At 27.0% G+C, this 25,801-nt stretch overlaps 1 protein-coding gene and 1 pseudogene across 8 annotated transcripts; both read right to left on the reverse strand.

The window, feature by feature from the left end:
- Positions 1-265: 265 nt before the first annotated feature.
- Positions 266-9,885, reverse strand: LOC107642209 (MADS-box protein AGL42). 8 transcript variants are annotated; one of them, XM_088489179.1, is made up of 9 exons: positions 9,760-9,885; positions 8,769-8,962; positions 5,708-5,783; positions 4,611-4,672; positions 4,390-4,489; positions 4,252-4,293; positions 4,090-4,131; positions 3,550-3,594; positions 266-858 (listed from the first exon to the last, which is right to left on the reverse strand). In XM_088489179.1, exons 2-9 carry the CDS (start codon positions 8,951-8,953, stop codon positions 727-729), a joined length of 684 nt encoding a protein of 227 aa, XP_088345305.1. In that variant the 5' UTR covers positions 8,954-8,962; positions 9,760-9,885; the 3' UTR covers positions 266-726. The 8 variants fall into 8 exon arrangements, with proteins under 8 accessions (XP_088345305.1, XP_088345303.1, XP_088345302.1 ...); XM_088489177.1 differs by lacking the exon at positions 9,760-9,885 and adding an exon at positions 9,587-9,721; XM_088489176.1 differs by lacking the exon at positions 9,760-9,885 and adding an exon at positions 9,158-9,701.
- Positions 9,886-24,567: 14,682 nt separating this feature from the next.
- On the reverse strand, positions 24,568-25,367 carry LOC148566354 (peroxidase 66 pseudogene; annotated as a pseudogene).
- Between the last annotated feature and the right edge of the window lie 434 nt (positions 25,368-25,801).

Below are 25,801 nucleotides of genomic sequence, written 5' to 3' on the forward strand. Positions count from 1 at the left end.
GATTTCAGGAATAAACTTTGTCAAGAAATCATTCTCCTTGGAACCAGATTGATGTAGATAACAACAACGTAACTCAGATGAGAACAAGCTTCTTGCTATCATTATTGTCCCCGTGAAAGGAGTATTTTCAAACACCCCATATCATCATCATGATTGACACACAAATTAAATCTCAATCTTAGTATATCTATTTAGTGAACAAACATTAATAATTCTGTCTTGCTTCAAGGGTTGCCAAAGTATAGAGAGAGAGAGAATATATAATGGACGTGACAAATAATATAATCATCATGTAAGCATACATAGGTACATACAATAATACGATACAACACACCTTGTTTTTATTATGTCTGTCCTTGGTTACTTAAAACTTACAACAAAAATAGGGAGGAAATCAAAACAGACCTAGGTAGTAACAATGAAAAATTTTAGCAAATAATAAACGCGGCATATATATATATATACTACATTTTTTCTTCATCACTAGGAAATGAAAGCATGATTTATGACACATTATTGAGGATGATCTTCTTTTCTTCCAAAATGATAGTACAATACTAGTGAGTTAATATAATATGTTGCATCACTACACGAAAACCGGCAGATTGCAGCGGTTCTGAGAGAATTTAGTAGCGGTTTGAACCGCCACAAAATGGCTTGGCGGCAGTTAGTCACCCGCGACTAGATTGGGCGCCGCTAAACAGTTTAGGGTAGTGTAACTAGCGCCTAGCGCCATTCGGGAAGTCCAATGAACAATTCAGTCTCCACAAGAACAGAACTTTGGTTACTTGGACTAGGGGATAATGTTGTGTCTCTCTGTTTGTCCCATCGCTCTTCTGATTTTTTTCTTTGCACACACTATGCCATCAACAAAAATAGTTTGTTGCACTTATCATAAATTTAGATCTAATAATAGCCAATCATGATCTTAGTCCTACAACTCCTAGCTAAAAATACATAAACTACTATACACAAAAAAATTTGATAATAATAGTTCAAACCCTTAACCATTGTGCTTCTATTATTTTGTTTGCTAATTATTTATCAAAAAAAGTTTATTACCTAAAAAATATAAACTAATAGTTAATAACCATGCTTAATAGACACAAAATCAGTTGTTACATATTTAAAAATATATATATTTAGTATTCATAAAAAATTTCATTATTTTGCTAAAAAATAATTGACTATTCCAGTGACTTATTTTGTTAAAAATGTGTGAAACAACATATATATATACACAAATACATATAGAATGATATTTAATATTTATAGAACATTTTTTGAATAACAAATACGAAGTTTTTTCTTTTGTGCATGTGTGATAAAGTTTACGCTTTTGGGTTTTTTCTTTGTGATTGCGAAAATGTAAAATTCTTTAATTTTCTCTCTCTTTTGAATATTTATTTTTGGTCTTTATTTAGAATAATTTTAGATTTTTTTTTTGGTCAGGGAATAATTTTTAGGTTTTTTTTTTTGGGTATACTTTAGTTATTCTTATGACCTTCGGATAAATGGGCTTTTCATGTGGAAATATAATAATTTGAAAAAAATATCACTACGTTATTGGGATTAGGTCTTGGGCCTACAATGTAGTAAAGAATTTCTTTAGTTAGAACGAAAATGGAACACAAGCCCAACCAAAAGCGTTAATTTTTCGCCAAAAACAAAATCGGATAAAGGTTTTATTTTTTCCCGCAGTTTATCAAAATTCTCTTTTGAAAAATAACTTCTTAAAACTGTAATACATATATTCGATAAATCAAACGATAAATAACTTTCAATAAATACATTTGATGAAATAAATTTCATAGTTTAAATTGACTATAATAGACATAGAAAGAGAATTTTGAACCCAAATGAAACTTGATCACAATAAAGTAACGGATAAAATATATATTTTGTCTAAAAATTTGAAAAAAAAAATTAAAAAATACACTAGACGTTTAATTTATTTTAATTTTATTTCTAATATTTTAAATATTTTTTAATTATATTTTTAAATACTAACACTATTAACAGAGATACTGCCTTGACAGTTGTGTGAAAACAACCCTCTCAATGTAGGAATGTAAAATTGTCCAGGATATGATTAAACAAATCATCAAGAGTAATATTGAAACCAAAGATCAATAATAAATATAAACATTTAAGACAAAAATAGAATATACTATTCAATAAAGTTTTTGATAATATCCTTTATTGAGACTCATTTTAATATAATAATATCTTTTATTGAAAATAAATCTTTTTATAAATACTATAAAATTTTAGAAAATTATATAAAAATATTTTAAAAAATATAACTTTTATTATATAAAAATCACTTGGATACTTTTTAAAATATTTTTATATAATTTACTAATAAGTCTATATAATACTTAATTAGTTGTCATAATCACATGTTTGTTAGCAAATTATTAAAAGTATTACTAAAGAAATTTTTAAAGGTATCAAAGCTATTTTTATGTATTAAAAATGATACATTTTTAAAATATTTTTTATAATTTTGTAAGAAGAATATGTAGTTCTTATCATAATTTTTTAGTAAAAATATTATTGTATTAAAATAAATCTCAATAAACCTGATATATTTTAAGAATATTATTAATATATTTTTTATTTAAAAATAATAGAGTAATAAATTCTATTTTTATCCTCAATGTTCACATTTTATCTTTTAACATTTAGTTTTAATTTTACTTTTTATATTTCTTTTTTTTTTCCACGGTATCCTTGGCCACGGTATCCTCCAACCCGGTAGGCCAAGGACTAATCCGCCTCAGTACTAAGCTCCATTTAAGGGTTTGTCACTGGCCAATAGGTTGCTGCATGCACAAGGCGGGATTTAAAACACTTGTTTAAGCAAACCAATGAGCTCACCACTAGACCAACTCAACTTGGTTTTTTATATTTCAATTATATTCCTTAGTTGGATAACAAATAACATGACAGTACTACCCTGACATGTTAATAGCTGAGTTTTACCACGTTTTAGTGACATGTCAGCACATAATTGTCACAATAGCATCTCCATTAATAGTGTTAACCCTCAAAAAGAGGTGACAAACGGGCCAAAATTCATCAGATTAGTCCGTATAACCCACTAAAAAAGACGGGTTGAACGACTGAAAATTTAAAACCGTCAAACCTAAAAATCTGTCTAACCCGCATCGCTTAATCCGTGGATTTTGACAGGACGGAGCGGGCTTCCCCACCGAACCAGGCGTCTTTTTGGTCAAGGACATTTTTTTACAAACACAAGAGGTTGTAGATAATTAAAGATGTTCTAAATTATATTTTGGATTATGTTTTATATTTGATTGATTATAAATTTGAAGATGTTTAATTATATATTTTGAACAATGTTTATATTTTGTTTCAAAAAATTTTATTTATAATTATGTTTATTATATATTTATAATTATGAAGACTTTATTGTTTGTAGATTTAGAAATTATAAATTTATTAAAATAGTTATGAAATTATATATATTATTTAATATTTAATAGTTCATAAAAAAAAAAAAAAGAGATTTAGTAGACCCACCAGATGGCGGGCTTTTGACGGAGCGGACTTCCTCGATTGCCACCCCTACCCTCAAAGGTATAATTGAAATATATTTAAAATGTTAGAAACAAAATTGAAACAAATTTTACGTTACAGATATTTTGAAAATTTTAGAGACAAAAATTATACTTTTTAATATAAGAATAAATTTAAATATTTATTAATATATAAATATATATTATACATTTTAATTTTAATAAACACAAACTAACTTTAAAAAATATTTTCTTAAGTGCTTTCAAAATCAACCATACTAAATATCTACAAAAATAAGCTACTAAACTCATTAAAAATAAATTAAACTACATATTTATTTATATACAAATACATAAAAACTTATTTAATAACGAATTTTTAGTGTAAACATAATATTTTTGTTTCAAAATACTTCAAACTTTTTAAAACTACAAATACAATCGCATTATTTTTTTATTTACCAAACACAATAAAATTATAAATAACTTTCTAAATAAATTTGTCAAACCAGCTATAAATCATGAAAAGAAAATGGTAACTCACCATTTCAGTTAATTTGGCATTCTCTAGGAGCAAATCCTTCTCCTGGATTCAATACATAAAAATGTGTCAGATGTCCACCATGAAACCTAATTAAAATAATTTATACAATTTTTTTTAATTCTTTAAAGATGTATAATTTGCATCCAAACTAAGCTCAGGTACCTTATTTTGTAGTTGTTCAATATGCTCTCTATAAAGCTGAGCCTGAAAGTACATTAAATTAATTAAATTAAGAACGTCTTGTTCTTATATATATATACATCTATATAATATAATATAATGTTGTGAATTATTAATGACCTTTTTGAGCCTAATGTTTTGCAAGCTTGACACAAGCTGATTCTCAATTCCAACGAGTTCATCAAATGAACAAGAGCTCAGGCCCTGTCCCATTAGCTTCCTAACAAATTCAAACAATGAATTAAAATTTCATGGCACACCAAATATTAATGAATATAATACTCAGTATTAGAATATGAACAACAGCAATAAACGGATTAGTATTTAAACACAGGATTGACCTTTGAGAAAGCTCAAGAAGTTCAATCTTCTTAGCCAAGCTTGGGGGATCAAATTCCAATTGCTGCATGTCAAAGCATAAAACCAATTTTATTACAATCCATTATAATTTAATTTTTACTATATATAAAACGTTACTCTTACCTATCTGTCTCTTTTTAATTATATAATTACTAAAATAATCATTAAATTTTATAAAAAAATGTAAAGAACAAACAAAAAAAAAGAAAAATGTTCTTAATATTAATTTCTCTTTCCATTCATAATTCTATTCTTCTAACTTTTTTAATTTATAGTGAAACAAATTAATTAATAACTTCTTAAAACTAAAAATGTAACAAAAATAAAAAAATAAAAAAGAATCAGATAATTTAAGAAGGAGGAAGTATAATAATAAAACAGCCACATTAATAAATTTATTTACTCTAGATGCCAATAAACTCTTATACCATCTAATGAAACTACTTTTTCTAAAAACTTAAATTGACGAAAAAATTACATAAATAGTTATATCTTTAATAATCCCAAAAAATTAATAGCATGGCATGACATGAATATTATATATTGATCTGGTCGTGTGTTATTAATAATCTTCACTTTCTTATCAAATTAAATGTGCTATGAATATCAATATCGCATGCTTATTACTTATTAGGAGTAGCTAGCTGCTAGCTCCAAATAGTTGTCTTGATGAAATATATATAGGTTTTCATACTACAAATAAATAAAACTATATATTATTAAATAATCCTGAAATTTTAAAAGAACTAAAAGGTATTATAGTCAATATATATTATATATATTGGTAAAGGAAAAATATAGGGTACCAATAGGTTATCTGTCAATTTATTGCCAACAATAATTAATTATTATATTTTAAGCACATGTATAAAAAGACACATCCAAAAAATACATTTATAAAAACACTTTTATTAGACTCAGTCATAAAAAAGACATTTTTATTAGACACATCCAGAAAAACACTTCCATTAAACACAGTTATAAATAAAAGTTAGCAGAAGTTGACAGAAATACTGTTGGTATCGTAGCGGTAAATGGTAACTTAACTATACCATTATAGATATTCTCTTTACTATACCTGGAATTCTCCAATATTATTGATACGACCATCATCTGCTACATATTGACGGTAGCGTTCCAACATTTGTTCCATGCTGAAACATTTCAAAGAAATTAAAAACATATACTGTTAAGAGGTAGCTATTGAAAACAAAGCAATCAGAACATTATATTATTCATTAATGTCAGCAAAAAACTTTGCAGGCATTCCTATGATGAAGATATACAGTTAATTAATATGATTTTTTTTTTAAAAAAATCTCCAAGTTCAGGTTAATCCATATTTTCTACATGAATGTTATGAGATACAAAAGTTGGAGCATAAAATGTGAAAATAAGGAGTATTATTACATCATGAGTTGAAAAAACAGGGATCTATTGACCCACCATGCACTAAATGACATAAACCTATTGGATTAACCTGTTTACTTGCTATGATAATTAGGGCTTAAAAAAAAAAAAAAACTAGCCTTTTGCATTCAAGATTTGCGATTTATCACATCTTATGGGTTCATTTTTTATTTTCAAAAATTAATATTAAATGCTTAAATATAACATTTAAATTACAAAAAAATGAAAATCAATTCACTGAGGAAAAATAACTGCACTAAATGCACACTAAAAATCAATAGTCAAATCAACTACTCATAAATACACATTGAAAATGTATGTAACATGTTTAAATATATCTAACTACATGATAACTAATTTGGTGATTAATTTTTGTATGTACATAATATTATTTTTTAAAAATATATATATGTTCACCTATCATACAGAAAATAGTCTGACTATACATGAGTTGAATTTCAGACAAAAACAAGGAGAAATTCATCAGATTTAATTTTATATTCATCTAAAGTAAATATGAATATTTAGCCTTGCATTTAAGTACATATATACTATCTAACAAAAATTCCTTCATTCAATTAACAAAAGAAAACATAATACAATAAAAGAGAAGCAAATAAATGAAATATGCATGTGCTTCAAGGCTACAAACCCTACATTGCAACATTTAGATTATATAGCCTCTTAATTGAAGATCTATTGAGATAGGAAATGTATATGTCAAAACCCTAGATTTGGAAATCTTGCTGCTACATACCCATTGTAGGCCTATCTACACCCACTATTCTATTTCTATTGTATAATCTTTTTTGAAGATATTATAGCTTCATAGAACTTCTTCATTGCTACTAACTAGCAGAGCCAAAATCAAAACACACTATTAAGAGTTAAAAAAAAAAAAAAAGATAGCTACAATATCTTCCCAGTTCCTAGGTTAGGAAAAGACATATATATACATAGATGTGTTATTGCCATAAAATAAGTTATAGAAAAACTTTAAAGTGTACAAGTATAATGGTGTTTTAATAATTTTTAACCGTTGATCTTAATTACAAAAAATATATATAATATATAATTAAGATCAACCGTTAAAAATGACTAAAACACTAATATACGGGTATACTTGAAAGTTTTTTCTAAATTATATTAAAAAAAAAAAGTGTTTAAAGAAAGGAATTTAGAATGAGCAAAGTTGGTCATGGGAAAAATAAACCGCATGAACACATGGCAGCACCTGAACATGTTCCCCCCTTTCTTGTTCTGCCAAAACTCCCACCATGTATGTCTCAATTAGTATTCGAAAGACGTGATGAGAATGCAATTTCCTGAACTATTATCATAAAAAATGCAGATAATTGTACTATAGTTCTGTGAATTACTACTTTAGTTAGTGTTTTTTTTTTTATATTCAAGAAGTAATAAGAGATCAGAACAAAGGACAAAAGAGATTAGTTTACAAGTTCATTGCAATTCTATTTTCATATTTTTTAAAGAATTTTGTAAAAAATAAAATAAAATAAAATATATAATTTTACAGTTTTTTATTTAATATTTTTTCACAAAGTATTAAAAATAAAAAAATTACAAATACAAATCAATCAGACTTTTAGTCCATGTTAGTTTTTACTTTTTTTATAAAATTGTTACTCTCATTTTTTTAAACAAAAAATAGAATTTTAATATAAAACAAAAAAGACCTATCCATAATTCACTTTTCAACTTAAAAACTCAAGAGACTCTTGCATGTGTCTCTTTGAAATAAATAATTTCATAATAAGGATCAATGATAATCTAGCAAATTATAGGGGAGAAAAGAAAAAAAAAAGAAAAAAGAATGCAGCATTCGTTATAGGAAAAGTCTAGGGGCCAGCAGATTTATTAAAATCTGGCCAATACTTAGCCAGCAAAAAAAAAATGAGTGATTCTCCACCGTTAGATGAAATCTCACACCATTAAATACACTATTGATGACTAATTGATGGCTACAACTCACAAAATCTGCTGGCCCCTTAGCACTCCTCTTTGTTATATTTAGGATAAAGATATAATTAGTACAGAGCAGATTGCAGAACTAAACTCAACATCAAATAAAAATAGGTAATCTTAGGTTTTTTTTTTTCTTAAGTAATGTTGCAAAAGGTGATGGTCTTTTGTAATACTACAATATATCTTTGCTCTTCACATATTTTTTTCTTAATCTCACTTAAAACATGTATAATGAAAAATACACTATATAATATCTTAGAAAAAATTTTAAAAAACCATTTTTTTTTTACCTTATTTGATACGGAGAGCATTGAAATAATTACATAGCAGAGTATTTCAAGTTCCAATTTATTCAGCAACCAAATGCTACTACTACAATTTAGCAAGTGTTGAGTATTTCTAAATTAGTGTATATACTTTTGTAATTACCAGTAGTAGTTAGCTTACCATAAACGGAAAGCCACACACTTTTTTTTCAATGAGATCCATGTTCTTTGATCATCAAATCTAGGTAGTTTGAGGAAGACTTAGCACAACTCACAACAAAACACATGTATCATAGTTTGAGCAAATTAAAGTAAACCTTTAGTTTCTCCAAGATTAAACCATATATATAATAGTTCAATAATAAGTAGTAGTATTGTACTAATTAATTAGGAGAAGAATAAAAATTAAAGAATGAAACTAACACTAACATGAATGTTGATGAAGCAAGAAAATAAAGTGATTAAGTAAGGGCTTACTCTGAAGTACTTGAGTATTCAAAGAGCCTCCCACTTTGTGAAAAGATTATAAGAGCAATTTGTGCATCACAAAGAACAGAAAGCTCATGTGCTTTCTTTAGAAGCCCACTCCTCCTCTTTGAAAACGTTACTTGACGGCTTGTTGCATTCTCTATCCTTTTCATCTCAATCTTTCCTCTCACCATCTTCTTCTTCTACAAAACCCCCACAAAAAAAAAAAAAATTAATTAATTAATTAATTAAATTATTCAAAAATTAACTAAGAAGCTAGCTAGCTAGGTTGTAGGTTGTTCATTTATTCAAAAAAGAAAAAACAAAAGAAAAAGAAAAATCCCTTTCAAGCACAAACTATGGAGGTTGTAGAAGGAGGTTGGAAAAAGAGAACACACATGCAATTGTTGGAAATTATTAAAGCTTCTCAGAAAGGTTCCCTTGTGCTCTCTCTTTCTTTCACAAGAATCAGAGAAAGAAAGCTAGGGTTTTTATTTATATTCCTAGCAGCTATAGCTAGCTAGATATGAAGCTGGAAACATATATATGCTTGAATTTGCAATGGAATGGATGGACAGTGAGAACCCACAATCCAGATAAAACAGAAGTAAAGATTCTATTTTTATCAAAAACAGTGGTACCCACAAGCTCCAAAATGAGATTATGGAGACATTAACCCAGGGAAAAATATCAAACACTGTACAAAAAATATGATGAACAGCCCAGAAAAAAAAAAAAGATACTTGGAAAGCTTCACACTTTAAAATGGAGTATCTGTTCATATGTACAAAGAACAGAGGAATTATTGAGAGGGAATATGTTATTACTATAAATAGCTCAATTAGGAAATGAAAATAGCACTAATCAGGAACCCTAGAGAGAGGGATAGATTCAAAGTTGCAGCAGATTGACATGGATTTAATTAATAATCAGCAGGTAGCTACTTATTATTTGGCCCTCACACACTTTTATTTCCTCAATCACACTTTTGGTATCATACCAGAAGTTGGTGGATGCCCCCATTTGGTAAAAACAAGAAAAGGTAGGGCACAAAATATACAAGCTTCTGTAATTCAAAGCACAGAAAGCCAAAACTCACTCCATTATTATTAGAGGGATCAAATTTGATAGAGATCTTTCTTTTTTAATCAGTGTAAGTGTTTAAGAAAAAATAATATAATATGATATCAGAATTTGTATGATTTAAAAGTTTATACTTTATTTTTATTATATAAAAAATAATATAAAATAAATAAAAGAATTATATTATGATATCAGTATGATTTAAAAGTTTATTTTCATGTTTCTCCCTATCTACTTAAATTTTTAAAAAGTAATATAATGAAAATAAACATAATCTCGCTCTCTCTCTCTCTCTTTAGCATTTTTTTTTTTTTGTTGGATCGGACAACTCTTGTAATTATAGCCTTAATTAGACCTGAAGATAAAATAATGGTTTCGTTGACGCGTTATTTTTAAGGGTAATTAACAACCATATTTATCAGAGGACGGATTCATAAGTTTACGGTATTAATTAAAGGTAAATTATGTTATTATTTTGTTAATATTAATATTACATAATCTCTTGATAACAATTATTAAGATTATCTGTTTTGGAAGTTTTAAAATGTTTTTAAAATACATATTTTAAAAACTTAAAAGACTTTAACTTTTTAATTGTCGTGAAATTATTTAGTCTAAAAATTTAAAATTTTATACTGCTAGATAGATATATATGAATGATAATATCTCTAACATATCGTTCACCCAAAAATTTTTCCTAAACTTAAAAGGTAAACTTATTTTTGAGTCTTTTCATCTATTTTTGTTTGTTTTTTGCTAAAAATTTTTGTTGTATAACAAAAATTGAATTCTAAAATAATGTTTAATGATAAAAACTCTATTAGCACTATGTCGGTAAATAAAAATATTATTGTATACACTAAAAATTAATTATTAAATTAATTATTATATATTTATATATAAATATATGTATTATTTATTTTATTTTTAATATATATTTTATTTTTCAATATATATTTTATATTATGTTTAATTTAATAACTTTAGTATAATAGTATACACATAATATGATTAGTCTATTTATCATAAAAATCTTAACTATTAGAGAAAAATAAATAAAGAGTTATATATCTAGTTTACTAATTAATAATAAGAAAATCCATACATCTAATATTTTAACAAGTAATATCATTTAAATTACGTATGTGCTAGTTAAACTCTTAATATTATTGCTGTTGTTGGTATAAGTATCATGTTTTTATTATTATTATTATAAGAAATTCTATTGGTTTAATCCAATATGTATATTTATGAGTAAGCCACTAAAATTAAAAGGCTTTCGATTAATCAAATTATTAACAAACATATTTTTTAAATTTGTCAAAAATAAAATATCTTTAAAATATTTTAAAATGTAACAAAAGTATTGAATTAACTTAGATGTGGACATAAAATATATTAAATAGTTTAATTAAATATATTAAATTATCTAATATTTTAATTATTATTTTTATATAAGGATACTTTTATTTGAGTAATTATGTTTAAATTTTTCTGTAATAATATATATTGAAATTATTATATTTAAAATAGTATTTGGTAGGATTGACAAAATAAATATAATAAAATAAAATTTAGACTCTACTCTAACTATATTTATAAATTTAAAATTTTTCTAAAACTCAATTTTATACTATGTCTACACACTAAAAATTTGTTAACTCTAATCCTATTCACACTTTAAAATTTCTCATCAGACCCTAGCTACCTAGTCATAACTGCAAAAAATTAATGTTTTATTTGTTTATATATTACTTTATTTCAAGTAATATTAATAAAAAAATACATTATAATATTAATTAAAGTATAAAACATTTTTGGGGAAAAAAATTGTAGAGAATGTGATTGTACCAATGATAGTGCTAACAGTTTTAGTCCTATTTGGCAATATCAGATTGATTAGAGCAATATTTTAAAAACTTGCAAAATTTTTTAAGTCAAAAGTCACATAATCTGTTGCACCGAAATTAATGACCCATAGTGTAGATTTTGGAGTGATAATACTCATAATTCTCGCATTAAAATGTAATGCAATAGTTTTACTGGAGTTGAAGTCTGAATGGAATTAGTCAAAATTTGATTTGTATTATGAGGTTGTTGCTGCACACTTTTGTCTTTGATCAACTCTAACAAGGCAAATCTTTGCTTTGGAGTGAACCCAGATCTTGATATTCCAATATTCTCTTGGAGACAATTGAGCTGGGATTGTTTTTCACTGAGTATCATGCCCTTAGTGATCACGTGATTGATGGTAGTGTTATGTTGCTGCCGTTGATAGAAATGGGAGGAGTACCTATGATTCTTATAGCATACATCTCCTGTGTGGCCTTACTTGTTGCAATGAGAACAAGCCACTGTAGCTCCACGATCTCTACAATGGGAGGATCTGTTTACCATGTTCGCCATTTTGAGAAATTAATGAATAACAGAGTAATAAGGATTCGGATCTTCTTCCTTCCAACTCGTTGATCGGAACAGCTATGTTCACCAAGAAAGAATCTTGTGAAATAGCCTCTCATCAAATTCTATTGGATGAGTTTGAAGGGAAGAAGTAAGAATGGGAGAAAGAAAATGTCGAAAGAAAAATTAGGGATAGAAAGAAAATGGCAAAATTTGATTGATCTCAATTCACAACTTTTTTTTTTTTTTTTAAATTTGATTTACAGCTTGATTGCTCTCCACGCTCACTGCACCATGAAAAAAATCTCATGTCCTAAACTGTTCAAGCTGTGATGTTAATGGTTTGATGAACCAGAAGAGATTAAAAGAGGGAGAAAAATAAATTATTCTCATTGTTGAAGAGAATGAAAAATTTTCTTAAAAAATATTTGTTGAATATTTTCTAAGGAGAAAATGGATCACGGTAATAAATCCCAATAAGAAAAATGGAGTGGACTTGCGAGACTTTATGTCACCAAGATGATGAATTTCAAATATAAGTTCAAGCAAGACGCAAGATTTTGGAGGTGACGTTTTAAAATCTGAATAGATGACTCATTATTAACATTCTCCATGTCCATTGATTTCTCATCAAGTGGCTCCAGCAAAATACAGGATTTCGGGGGGTGAGGTAAGCTAGCATGGTGATGCTTCTATTATTTTCTTTCCAATTTCTGACTTAGGAATCTTCTATGTTTCTTTGAGCTCTGTAGATTTTAGTGCCAAACCCTGTAAAGCATCATTACCACTATTAGGTGTGTGTTTGGATTACGGTTTGTAAATGGAGGTTTATATAAAATTAATTTTATAGAATTGATTTTGATCAAAAGTGAGTTAGTATTAACGTGATTTATGTTTAGTAATTTTTATTCAAAATGGATTATAGTAAACTAAATATTATTTGGATTACATTATTCAAAATCATTTTTAGATAAAAAATTATAAAAAATGACATGAATTTAAATAATTATTTTATGTTATCTTATAATTTTATTTTAAATATTTAAATAAATTTTAATATTTTTTTAGTACTCTCAATATTTTTTAGTACTCTAATAGGATTAATAGAATCATAATACAAAGTAAAAAAAAATATTCCATATAAAAAAGAAATAACAATAAAAGTAAAAGAACTCACATAAAAAAATAGAAATTTTATAAAAAATAATAATATACATAAGAGAGTATTAGAAAAAAGTATTATAAAAAAAACCATAAACATATGAATAATAAAGGACATAATTGGTATATAGAACATAAAGTTCAATCCGACATGAAAAGGTGAACGAAAAAGCTAGAATTTTTAGCTTTTGGTAAATGTGGGTTGAAGACAGAAATCACTTCTGCGTTTACAGCATAAAAATGTTGTCAAACATAAAAATAAAGCGTTCAAGGAACTCAAACGAGCTTCTCTCTTCTCCAACGCAAATCCAAACACACCCTAGGAGACTCAGAATCCTATAGGAAATGGAGTGGACTTGCGAGATTTTATGTCACCAAGATGATGGATTTCAGATATAGGTTCAAGCAAGACGCAAGATTTTGGAGTGATAATACTCATAATTCTCGCATTAAAATGTAATACAATGATTTTACCTAGAGTTGAAGTCTGAATGGAATTAGTCAAAATTTGATTTGTATTATGAGGTTGTTGCTGCACACTTTTGTCTTTGATCAACTCTAATAAGACAAATCTTTTCAGATCTTGATATTCCAATGTTCTCTTGGAGACAATTGAACTGGGATTGTTTGTCACTGAGTATATTATCATGCCCCTCAATGATCACGTGATTGATGGTGGTGTTATGTTGCTGCCGTTGATAGAAATGGGAGAAGTACCCGTGCTTTTTATAGCATACATCTTCTGTGGCCTTGCTTGTTGCAATGAAAGCAAGCCAATGTAGCTCTACGACCTCTACAATGGGAGGATCTGTTTACCATGTTCGCCATTTTGAGAAATCAATGAATCAATAAGGATTCATATCTTCTTCCTTCCAACTCGTTGATCGGAACAACTATATTCACCAATAAAGAATCTTGTGAAATAGCCTCTCATCAAACTCTATTGGATGAGTTTGAAGGAAGAGGTAAGAATGGGGGGAAAGAAAATGTCGAAAGAAAATGGCAAAATTAGATTGATCTCAATTCACAACTTTTTTTTTTTAAATTTGATTCACAGCTTGGTTGCTCTTCACGCCATGAAGAAAATCTCATGTCCTAAGCTATTCAAACTGTGATGTTGATAGTTTGATGAACTAGAAGGGATTAAGGGAGAGAAATAAGTTTTTCTCATTGTTGAAGAGAATGAAAAATTCCCTTAGAAAGTATTTGTTGAGTTATTACATCTTATATACTATGTACTCTAACTAAAAAAAATTACAATGATATAAAGAAATAATCTAGATAACAGATTCAACGGTTTAATGAAATTATTAAAAAGAAAATATGGGTTTGATTTCCATCAAATATGTTATATATGTATAATAATTTTTAATTATATACAATAATATATCAGATGTATAGATGAAGTGAATAAAATTAAGTTTAAATTTGCATTCAATCTTATTTACAATTTAACCCATTTTACTCTTTATGTGATTCGTAGTGGATTAAATTGTCAATCCTACTCATACGAATTGGAAAAACAACTATTTGTACCCATGATCTTTACCAACGCTGACTAAAATACCTATTAAAAAAGAAAACTAACGTTGTATCCATCAAATCTATCAAAGATGGATTCCGTACGACAAAAGTACCCAAATCCTAAATTTACGTTGATTTTTTAATAAAATTCCAAAATTACCCCCACCAGTATCTTCAACATCAACTCTCAACCATCTCTTCTTTCTCACTCAAACTTTCACATCTCTCTATTATTACCACCACCTTAACCACTTTCTTTTTTCTCTACTACTCCACCACCGTTACCATGACGGCATTTCCATCTTCATGAACCCATTTCCAAGAAATTTGATCACCGACACAACCTCTCCAACCGGATTCCTCTCCCCCTTTCTCTCCCCCAAACCCCGCGTCTTCGTCGCGGTCAACGCCACGCACCTCCATTGTCGTTGTGGTTATCAGAGTCATTCTCTAACTTGACAAGTATCCTAACATAGATATGATTGGAGATTTTTGAGAGAATTTGAACAATAATACACTCAATTAGTTCAATTTGGGTATAGATTAAAACAAATAAATTATTAGTTACAGGAGATTTGTTCAACTTCGTTAATTATATAATAAATTTGTAATTTGTACTGTTGTAAATATAGGATCTTTCTCTATGGAGTCCATGAGCTTGAAGTGGACCTAGGAGGAGTTGAATCGCACCACAGGAAGGGACCTTGCGCGCTAGATCTCGGTTCAGTCTCGCTTCCGGAGCTTCTCCTTCTTGTGGCGGCATTAGACGGGGTCTTGACCGGAGAGGCATTGCGGCATCTCTGTGCAACGGCGCTGTTGGAGCTTGAATCCGGTGGCTCTAAACTCTGAACTTGCTACCGTGCCAAGGTATAGGTGATCTGTGCATGGGCTTGAGGCGGCGCTGGGGCCGCGCGGAGTTTGGGTGGCTGCAATTGAAGGTGGTAGCGTTGCGTGGGAACAGATGGATTGCCTGGTTGCCTTGTTGTCGTCTTTGTCATCATTAGTGTAGAAAGATGCATGGCGGCCGTGGTGGCTAGTGGAGTAGTAGAGAATAGAGGGTAGTTAAGGTAGTGGCAATGGAGGTGTTTAAGATTTGGGAAAGAAGAGAGGAGGGGTTAAAGATAAAGGATTGGGTAATTCTGAAATTTTATTAAAAAATCAACATAAATTTAAGATTTGTGTACTTTTATCGTACAGAATCCATCTTTAATGGATACAAGTTAGTTTCCTTCTTTAACGGATATTTCTTTCGCATTCATAAAATTTATGAGTACAAATGGTTGTTTTTTCAGAGATAAGTACCCACAAATAAAATTAATATTGCTAGCCCTAATATTTCGCCAAAGAATTTATGAACACAACATATATGATCAAAATAAAAAGACCATTTGAAAACATAATAAGTTACAATATTTTGTATAATTGTTTAATATTTAAAGTCACTCCTAAGTTGTTATATTTTTCTTATGGATATTAAAGATATTTTATGTTGCTGATTACTATTTATATAAAATTATTTTTTATTTGATTTGATAAAGTTTTTTAAAAAATATTTAGAGAGAATTTTTTTAGAGTTGACTTTATACTTATCAAAATTAAAAAGTCTTGTATAATTTCATATTAATAAATATTTAAATTTATTTTTATATTTATATTTATTATGATCTTTTTAAAATCTTAAAATTATTTTATCAAATATAATTGTTACTGATTATACTTATTGAAAATTAAATTTAGTTTAATTTATTAAATATAAATGTTATAATTTTTTAAAAAAATTTAGAAAATCAATTTTAATAAAGTACTCTTGAAAAATAAAAATGTTATCAATAGAAACCTTCACATAAAGACGCATAATTTAATTTTTTTATTAGGTTATTATCTAACAATCTTTCATCATCATCTACATGAAAATAATTTACCGTGATTAGTCACTTTTTAAGTTTTTATGTGTCCGCAAACTATATTCTCCTGCCTTTGATTTGGAAATTTTATGAAAGATGCTGTAGTAACTATTTGAAGCAAAATAATTTGAAAAAGTTTGTGCAATGTTTTTAAATAAAACATGAGTGACCTCCGAATATATAGAGGTTAAATAAAAAAGAGGGACTTATTAATTGATTAATTAATATTAATGTACTACGCCAAAAGACGCATCATTGTTCAATGTAGTGGCGAGCATCCAACAAGAAGGGACCAAAGACAGAGAACATAGTCACGTGGTTCTCCTTCCATGGCGCGTCAAATCGCATACTTTTTGTTTTTCCATTTTTGTATGTAAAAAATAATTATCAATCTACCTTTTAATTTTATTCAATAAATCTTACGTTTTTGTATTTTATTTGGGAATTTTGTTAGCAAGTTAGCTTGATTATTTACTTATATTTTGCTGATTTGCCAACAAAATAAATATAAATGATAGTTTAATTTATACATATGAATTTAATTTTGATATATAATTAATTTCAAATAATTTTATATGTGTATTCTCTAACGTTAAATTAATAAAATAACTATTTTTTATAATTTATGTGTGTGATCATTCAAAGAAATATATAATTAAATCATTATATAAAATATTTTATACTGATAATACATTAAAATTATATTGTTACACATATTTTTTTTATAACTAAATTAGATGCACTCTATTATATCTGTATATAGGCATCTAAATAAAAATTCAACAACTTATTGACATGTTTTGATAATGTCCATTAACATTAAGGGCTTTGCTAACAAAATATCCTAAAACTATTATTAGTTAAGAATTAAGATTATTTATACTTCAAACAAAAAAGGAATGATGGGTATTGAATCATTTATTGATGTTGATTTGGGTATGATAGATTTAGTATATGTTCTATTTCTTTGATGAAAGATCTAAATCAATTTTATAGTATAGTCGTATGCAATCTGCAAAAAATATCTGTACGTGAGTTGGGCTCAGAACGTTGTGAGACAGTTCGGTCCATATTCAGTGTGGACATTAGAGCATTGAGAGGACTTTTTTCTAGTACAAACACCTGATAAAAAACCCAATCCTGAGTGAAATAAATCCCACAGCTTCAATCTTTTTCAATAAAATCATCACGTAATAAATCAACAAAACTTAAAGTAATATCTCTTTCCCCTTTAAATTTACCTACTACTTAAATTTTTTTTAACTTTTATACATTTGTTTTGTTTATACAATAAATGAATAGAAACTTGCAATTTTTAATTTTCCAACACAAGCTTTCTACATTTAAAAATCTTAATTAGCTAAATCCTAACTTTAATTAAATTAAAAGCAGGTTAACAATGCATGTCCTCATTTATTTTCCTCTCTATTAACTATAAAATAGATATCAATAAGAAAACTTTTTCATTTGTATTTTAGTTCAAACTCAATTTTTTTTTACAAATTATGAATCTAAAATAAAAAAGTTAATGATTTTTTAAAATTTATTAAAATTTATATTTTGATATTTTAAAATGCACCGAACATACATCTCTCTAAGATAGCATAGGAACTCAAAATTAAGAATTTTCAAAGTTAATGACCTCATTTATTTTACTCTTTATTTCAGAACATAAAATGTAAATGAACTGTTAAAAAATAAATAATGGCATACTGCAATACAGCTAATTAATAATTTTATTATATGAGCAATACTATATGACTAATAAAATTTATTATTGATTAATATTTAAGTAATTTTATATACTAAAAATTAAATTCTAAATCTTAAATACTAGAAATTAAATTTTAACCCAAAATTTTAGCTAATATTAATAAAAAGTAATGACTGCTAATATTTCTCATGCTGTATTATCTTGCCAAAATTTCTAACATGTATTTTGCTGTCAATACAAAAAGAATGCACAAATAATAAATCTTTGAAAGATTATACAAATTAGAAAGATAATTAAATTTTATTTAGATAAAAAATCCTATAAATATATAATTGCTCTTGCTTCTCTGAAGTAATTAATTTCATGGTATACCAATAAACACAAAATATAATAAAATAATTATTAATTAAAGTGATTGCAGTGCATTCAAAGTCATTGGGTCTACCACACATCACTTTCGTCAAATAATGTTATACATTTATGCTCTTAGTGTGTTTTTCATTTTTCATTTTTCATTGGGTAATTTGTATCAAAATGACTCGTCCTTTGTTGTTATTTATATTTTTATCATTAATAATAAATTAATTTTAAAAAATATTACATTTTTTATTTTCATCATAGCACATTAACATTTGTCGTAGATTAAAGTTATAATTAGGTTTATAAAGATTTTAACTTCGAATTAATTAGTCTTTAAAAAAAATAAAATACTAATTAAATATTTTAAAATAATAAATAATATACATATTATGTTCTTCTATCAATTAATTATGTAAAATTTAATGATAATATTTTTATACATAATTAACTATAATGATGTGTCTTTTTATAAAAAATTGTCACGTAAATAATAATAATTTTTGAAGTAAACTTTTATTTATTTTATTAAGATTTGTGATAAATAAAGAACAATTAATAAGAATTATATAAAAATTCTGGAGATAATGAATATTTTACTATCTTTTTTATGATATTATTTTTATGTTCTTATGACAATAACACGACATATCACTGTAAATAATAAAATAAATGAATAAATTTATTTTATTTCACATTATTTATTAACAAAAAATATAACATGTATATTATTTATTATCATAAATAATATAATTTATTTTTTTTCCTAAAAAACAAATTAGTTCCATGTCAAAATATTCAAAAACCTAATTGTGATTTTAGTCTTTTGCCTTATTTTGGATAAGTTATCTATAATCCTAACCCAACCCTAATAGAGTGGATATGAACATGTCCATAACTGTTTTTTCATGACATCATGGTGTGCCTATAAAATATAGACATTTTGTTGAATTGTTGTGTTTACGTGTCGAATATATTTTAGATAAAGCACTCGTTCAACACACGTATTTGTTATGTCCAACTGTATCTTAATAAAAAAAAAGTTTTTTTCGAACACGTTTAAATACATCTAAAGACTATCACGTGTCAATATGTCTAAACTCTAACTTTATTTTTAACATGTATTCTTAAAATAAATTTAAAAATAATATGTATTATTATTTATTAAAACAAAAAATATTCTAAATACTTTATATAAATAAATAAGACATTAAAATTATAAAAAAACTAATTTATATTTTAATATCAATAAAATATCAAAATATCATTATAATTTATCTAAAAAATACTTTATATTTCATAGTGATGTGCTCTCACTAAGACGGACAGTGAATAGAGTAGAGTAGGATTTGGACACTACCTTAACCCTATCCGCACTCTAAAATTCTAAACCCTACTTTATCCGACCCTACTCTATCCTACCCACAAGTAAACTCGCATCCCACCTTATCCTACCTACACCAAATTAAATGAACAACTCTATTCAAATAGATTAGTCCAAACTGAATACCCACAAATAAAGTATAGATTGTCAACCTAACTCGTACACCCATCATCCTTCTTCTGGGATAATAATGCACCATGCCTTGCCGACACAAATCCATTTTGATCTTTCATTCCATTGCTGATTATTTAGCTTTCAAATGGCAACCTCAAAGGTACAACTTGGCGGTGGTGCCATGTGGATGCGGTGTTTCTTTGCTGCCCCACTCTCCAACAATCACACTTCTCTAACAACATCTTCGATCATCATCCAGCTCTTTAAGGAAGACTTCAGATTTTTTTTTTCAAAGAAAAAAAAAAAGGAAGAAAGTAAAGAAAAAAACTAAAATAGGGATCTTCATGGATTGAATTCGATCTGCATATCCGCAATATTTATCTAAATCCGATTCGAGCGGATATGGATCCGATCCACAAGGCTATTGGATCAGATCAGCTCGAATTCACACACTAATAAGATCGGACTGCAGATTTTGTGTAGGTATCCGCATATCCGCGTATTCACAAAAATAAAGAAATAAATAAGTAAATATTCTTTTTATATTTTATTTCAATTAATAATTATCATATATATTGTATTATTTTAATTTATTATTTAAATAAAGTATGTTTAATATTATTTTAAGTGTAAACATATTTAAAAGAATAAAAAAATGAATTTATTGATTTTTTTAATAAAAATAAACTTTTAAAATTATTTTTGTATTTTGCATATATATCTGATCCGATCCGCAAATGTGCCGATCCGCAAATGTGCGGATCGGATCGGATCGGATCCAAACTAAAAAAAATAGATATTGGATCCGATCCAATCTGATGATTTTAGTGCGGATCGGATCAGATCAAAATTTTGGCTATCCGATCTGATCCGCATTCACCCTTTAAACTAATACACTTATAAGTTCATCATCTCACATTATTGAAATAAAAAATACTATACAGATATAAAAAATAATTTCTAAATTAATTATTATATATTTATAAATAAATATTATTTAATTAATTTTTAATATATATTTTATATATATTTTAAAAGTAATTAATTTGATGATTTTATTTTTTTTGTATATATATTAATACAATTATATTCAAAATGTAATTTCTCAATAAAATAATATTATTTCATATAATAAAATGCTATGTTTTATTAAATAAAAAATTATTTTTAGTTAATATTTAAATCAATTTTAACTAATTTGAAAAACAACACTATATTTATATTTTTTATTAATTTATGATCTTATTTCATTAAAGTATAAAAATATTATTTATATGAATAACAAGTTATTGAAAATGGGTTAACGAGTTAGATATTGCAGGTTCAAGTTTCTTTATGTTTTAGTTAAAAAAAAAAAAAGCTATTCAAAATGGCACGGGTTTAATGGTATAGAAGACCCAAATTGAAGGTGAATCCCGACAAAGAAGATATCTTTAATTTATTTTCTCATCATATCTGAGTGTCAACTCGCACGATATGACATATATAAATTGATGGAAAAGAAAAATAAAAAATCATAATATAAAAGAATAGTGAGAGACTAATGTATTATTTTTATTTATATTATTATTTTAATTTTTGTTAGGTTGATACATCATCAATAAGTTAAGAATAGTATACTGCCCCACTTTTTTCATTTTGAGAGAGTCAAATTCCATATATATCTCATACCAGCATAATAATACCAAGTTACCAACAATGGAAATGACATCTCTACATTATTTACTTTATGACAAAAAGACATATCACATATGAGATTTTGTCATCAACTTTTAATTTAAAGATGCAGATTGGGAATAAAAATCTGTAAATGATTATGATGGCTATTAACTGGGAAATAAATGATGCATATGCAATGCAGCTTTTATTTTCTTCATTTTTTTCCTTCTAAATATAAATATTGATCAGTAATTAATTTGAGTTGATCAAATAAATAGTTCATATACTTAATTAAGTAAATATCAAAGTCTAAATTTTACTTTATATATATATATATATAGTAATTTATTAATCAATATAAAATTTAGATTAATAACAAACAAAAAAAAAATACAAAGAGACTAATAAGTAATAACTCAAATGACATAATTTTTCCATATTCATTTAAGAAGTTACGAGTTCAAGTTTTCGTATCTTTGATAAAAAAAAAAAAAATAGAAGGAGTCAATGGTAAAATGATCAGAGTACTGTGGCCTTTGGTGAGAAAAGCTTGTGCAGCTTTTAAGACTGTTAGATGGACGGAAAAGCAATCAAGCATGCTTGCTATATATTGCCGCAGATCTTTTAATTGACAGTGACATGACCATATCACATCACACGTTTTTAAAAAATTATAAAATTACTTTACTAAATTTTATAAAATATTTTTAATATATCGTATATATTAAAAATTATTATTATATTATTAAAAAATATATATTTAGAATATAAAATATCAAAATCCACAATATATATATACTTATTTTCTTCTAGCTTTTCTAATAATTTCAATAATTTTTTTTATTTTATTTCAAATATTTAAAAAATTAAATTTATACTTATAGCCTAAATTTTTTTTTTTCTCGTCTCTTTTTCTCCTTATTTCTCCCTTGTCTAACTTTTATATAACCACGGTCAACAAAACCAAACCACTATCACTCTTTTTTTCTCCCATCATCACAAACACTGCTACGTGCTACCACATCAAAATTTCCTATTTCAACCACCCCTTCAGTATCTACTCTTGCTTTGGTACCATTTCTCTAACTGGGTATGTTCTTTTTATATATTATAGTACGTATATATGTTGATGGCTTCCTGAAGTTTATTTTTTATTTTTATGAATATGAAAGAATTATTACTTGCCTAATTAGGTCCTTTATTAGTTATTACTATTGTTTGTATGCGCAATCTAAGTGAGTGGCAGTGGTAAGGCCGTTTGTGGCGGCGGAGGAAGAATTTGGTGGTGGTAATGGAGAAATTAGGTCGGAGGAGATGAAAGAAAAAAAAAGAGTTAATATTGGAGAAGATGACGGCAAAATTAGAATATAATTTTGGATTTGGATAGAACTCATAGAAGGAGTAAAATTGAAACTTCTTTCAAATTGTAATAATAAAATTAATAGTTGACGGTAAAAAATTAACAGGAAAGATAGGAACAAAACTTATTTTAAACGCTTATAATAAAGTTGTATCAAATTAAATGTTGGAAGTGAGTTTAAAAATTTTAAAAATATTAAGGGGAAAAAACATATTTTATCTTATTTACACTATCTACTTTTTTTTTTTGTCACACATTATTATTTGGTCTTTTCACTGTTTTTTTCTCCTGAGCATATATTTTTTGGGCTTGGGCTTTGAAACCAAAGCACAACTTAAAAGGGGATAGCCCAAACATACACAAGACAGGACAGAGCAATGCAGATCCAATCAAGAACAAGCAAGATCACCACTGACTCGAACAATAATTGGAAAATAATTGTCATTGATAAGATAAAAGGTAAGTGAGAGAATGAAAAAAAAGAAGTTCTTTTACATAAAAAAATATTAAAGAAAATGCAAATATTTCTACTCCAAATAAAAATGTTTCCTACTCTTATACATAATAAAATATAGAGAGAATACATAAAAGGTGAGAGAAAATGATAAATTATGTGGGTCTTACCAGTTTTTGTTTGAATAAAATATAATTCTAACCTAAAATATGCTTATTTTCTGTATTCTATGTATGTGTATGCGAGTATTGACCAATAAAAATATCATGGATCACTCATTAATAGTACAAATTATTCAAATAACACAACTCACAATCACGTATAAAAAATAATCAAATATTGAGAAATTAAATTTCAAAATATATAAATTCTTGTTTCCCATCTAAATTAAATGATGAGGTCATATTGTATTGTGAATTTTTATTGAAACTTGATCAAGTAGTAACAAAACACACACATCATTATGACAACAATTTTGCAAGAAATTAACAACATACCGATTTATCTTCTTACTCATCATGATAAATTATTATCCTTTATTTTATGCTAAAAACTCAAATACAGTTAATTTCATATGAAATTGATGGTTGAAAGTCGTTAAATGGTAATTTAGTCAAATCTATCAAATTATTTAACGATTCTCAACTCTCAACTTTTTATTAAGTTAACTGCACCTGAATTTATTATTAATTTCTCATAAATTCACAATCTTGCAATTAAGTCTCACTTCTCCATTCTCCATTCTCCAACACCCCTACATTTCCAAGTTTCAACATGGAATCCACAAACTCCTCAAAGAACACGCTCGGATCGCAAACGCTTCGACGATCCATCTAATCCTGGAGTCGCCAGCAAGCGATTGATCCGACGAAAATAAGCCATTTCCTCCCAAACTCTGTGTGTAATAGTCATTATCAAACACCGAAGTAGTTGAATCCAAAAACTCTCCAGCATCAGGGCTTGTAGTATTAGGGTTAGGGCACTTGTTTTTGAGTCCTAAGGCAAAGTTGGTGTTCAAAGTTGGATCAATATCGTGCAAGAAACTGAAGTTGTGTAAGCGAGATTGGAAAGAAGAACAGTGTGAGAATCCAAGAGTGTGGCCACCGGATAGGGTTACCAAATCTTTGATTGATAAGCCTCTCTTTGCGAAGCTCTGAATGAGTTGCGTAACATTCAAGGTTGGAGTTGGCAGGTTTATTGTGTCTGATACCTTTGAAATTCTTCCATCTTTTCTTCCTTTTAGAATTTTTCAAGATGGACCTCCAGACTGATCACGCACCAAGGTTTAATTTCATCATCATTAGCAACCCATGAATAACATAATAATGTTTAACTTAGTTGAAGGAAGTATGTAGAAGTGTGTAAAAATTACTCTAATCTTTTAGTTAGTTATTATACTCTAATCTAGTTTAGAATGTTGAGCTGTTACACGCGCAAGTCGCAACTGTGTATATGTATCTTATATACTCTATCATGTACTCCGATATCATTCATTCTAGAAAACACTAACAATACAACTCAGACGCAAATCTCAATTCTGAGCTCTGCTCTATTCTCTGATACCTTTAATTGGTTTTAGATAGATGAAAATTTAGGTATAATTCATATGAAATTAATAGTTGAGAATTGCTAAATATTTTAATAAGTTTGACTAAATTATTATTTAATAGTTCTCAACTATCAACTTCACATTAAATTAATTACATTTAAGTTTCTACCTTTTTTTTTGAATTAATTTAAGTATATTGTGTCGATTTACCAATATATATAAATAGATATTTATATAAAATATTTTTACATTTTTAATATGTTGGAAATGAATATCATAAAAAAAATGAAACTATTTCTCATTCTATTCTAAAAGTTTCATGATTTTAAAAGAATAAATTACTATTTCAAACACAAATTTTAAAAAACCGATAATTTTA

The sequence above is a fragment of the Arachis ipaensis genome, chromosome B5 (genome assembly GCF_059453495.1).
Source record: "Arachis ipaensis isolate K30076 ecotype BB chromosome B5, ASM5945349v1, whole genome shotgun sequence".
In the NCBI taxonomy this organism is placed as follows: domain Eukaryota; kingdom Viridiplantae; phylum Streptophyta; class Magnoliopsida; order Fabales; family Fabaceae; genus Arachis; species Arachis ipaensis.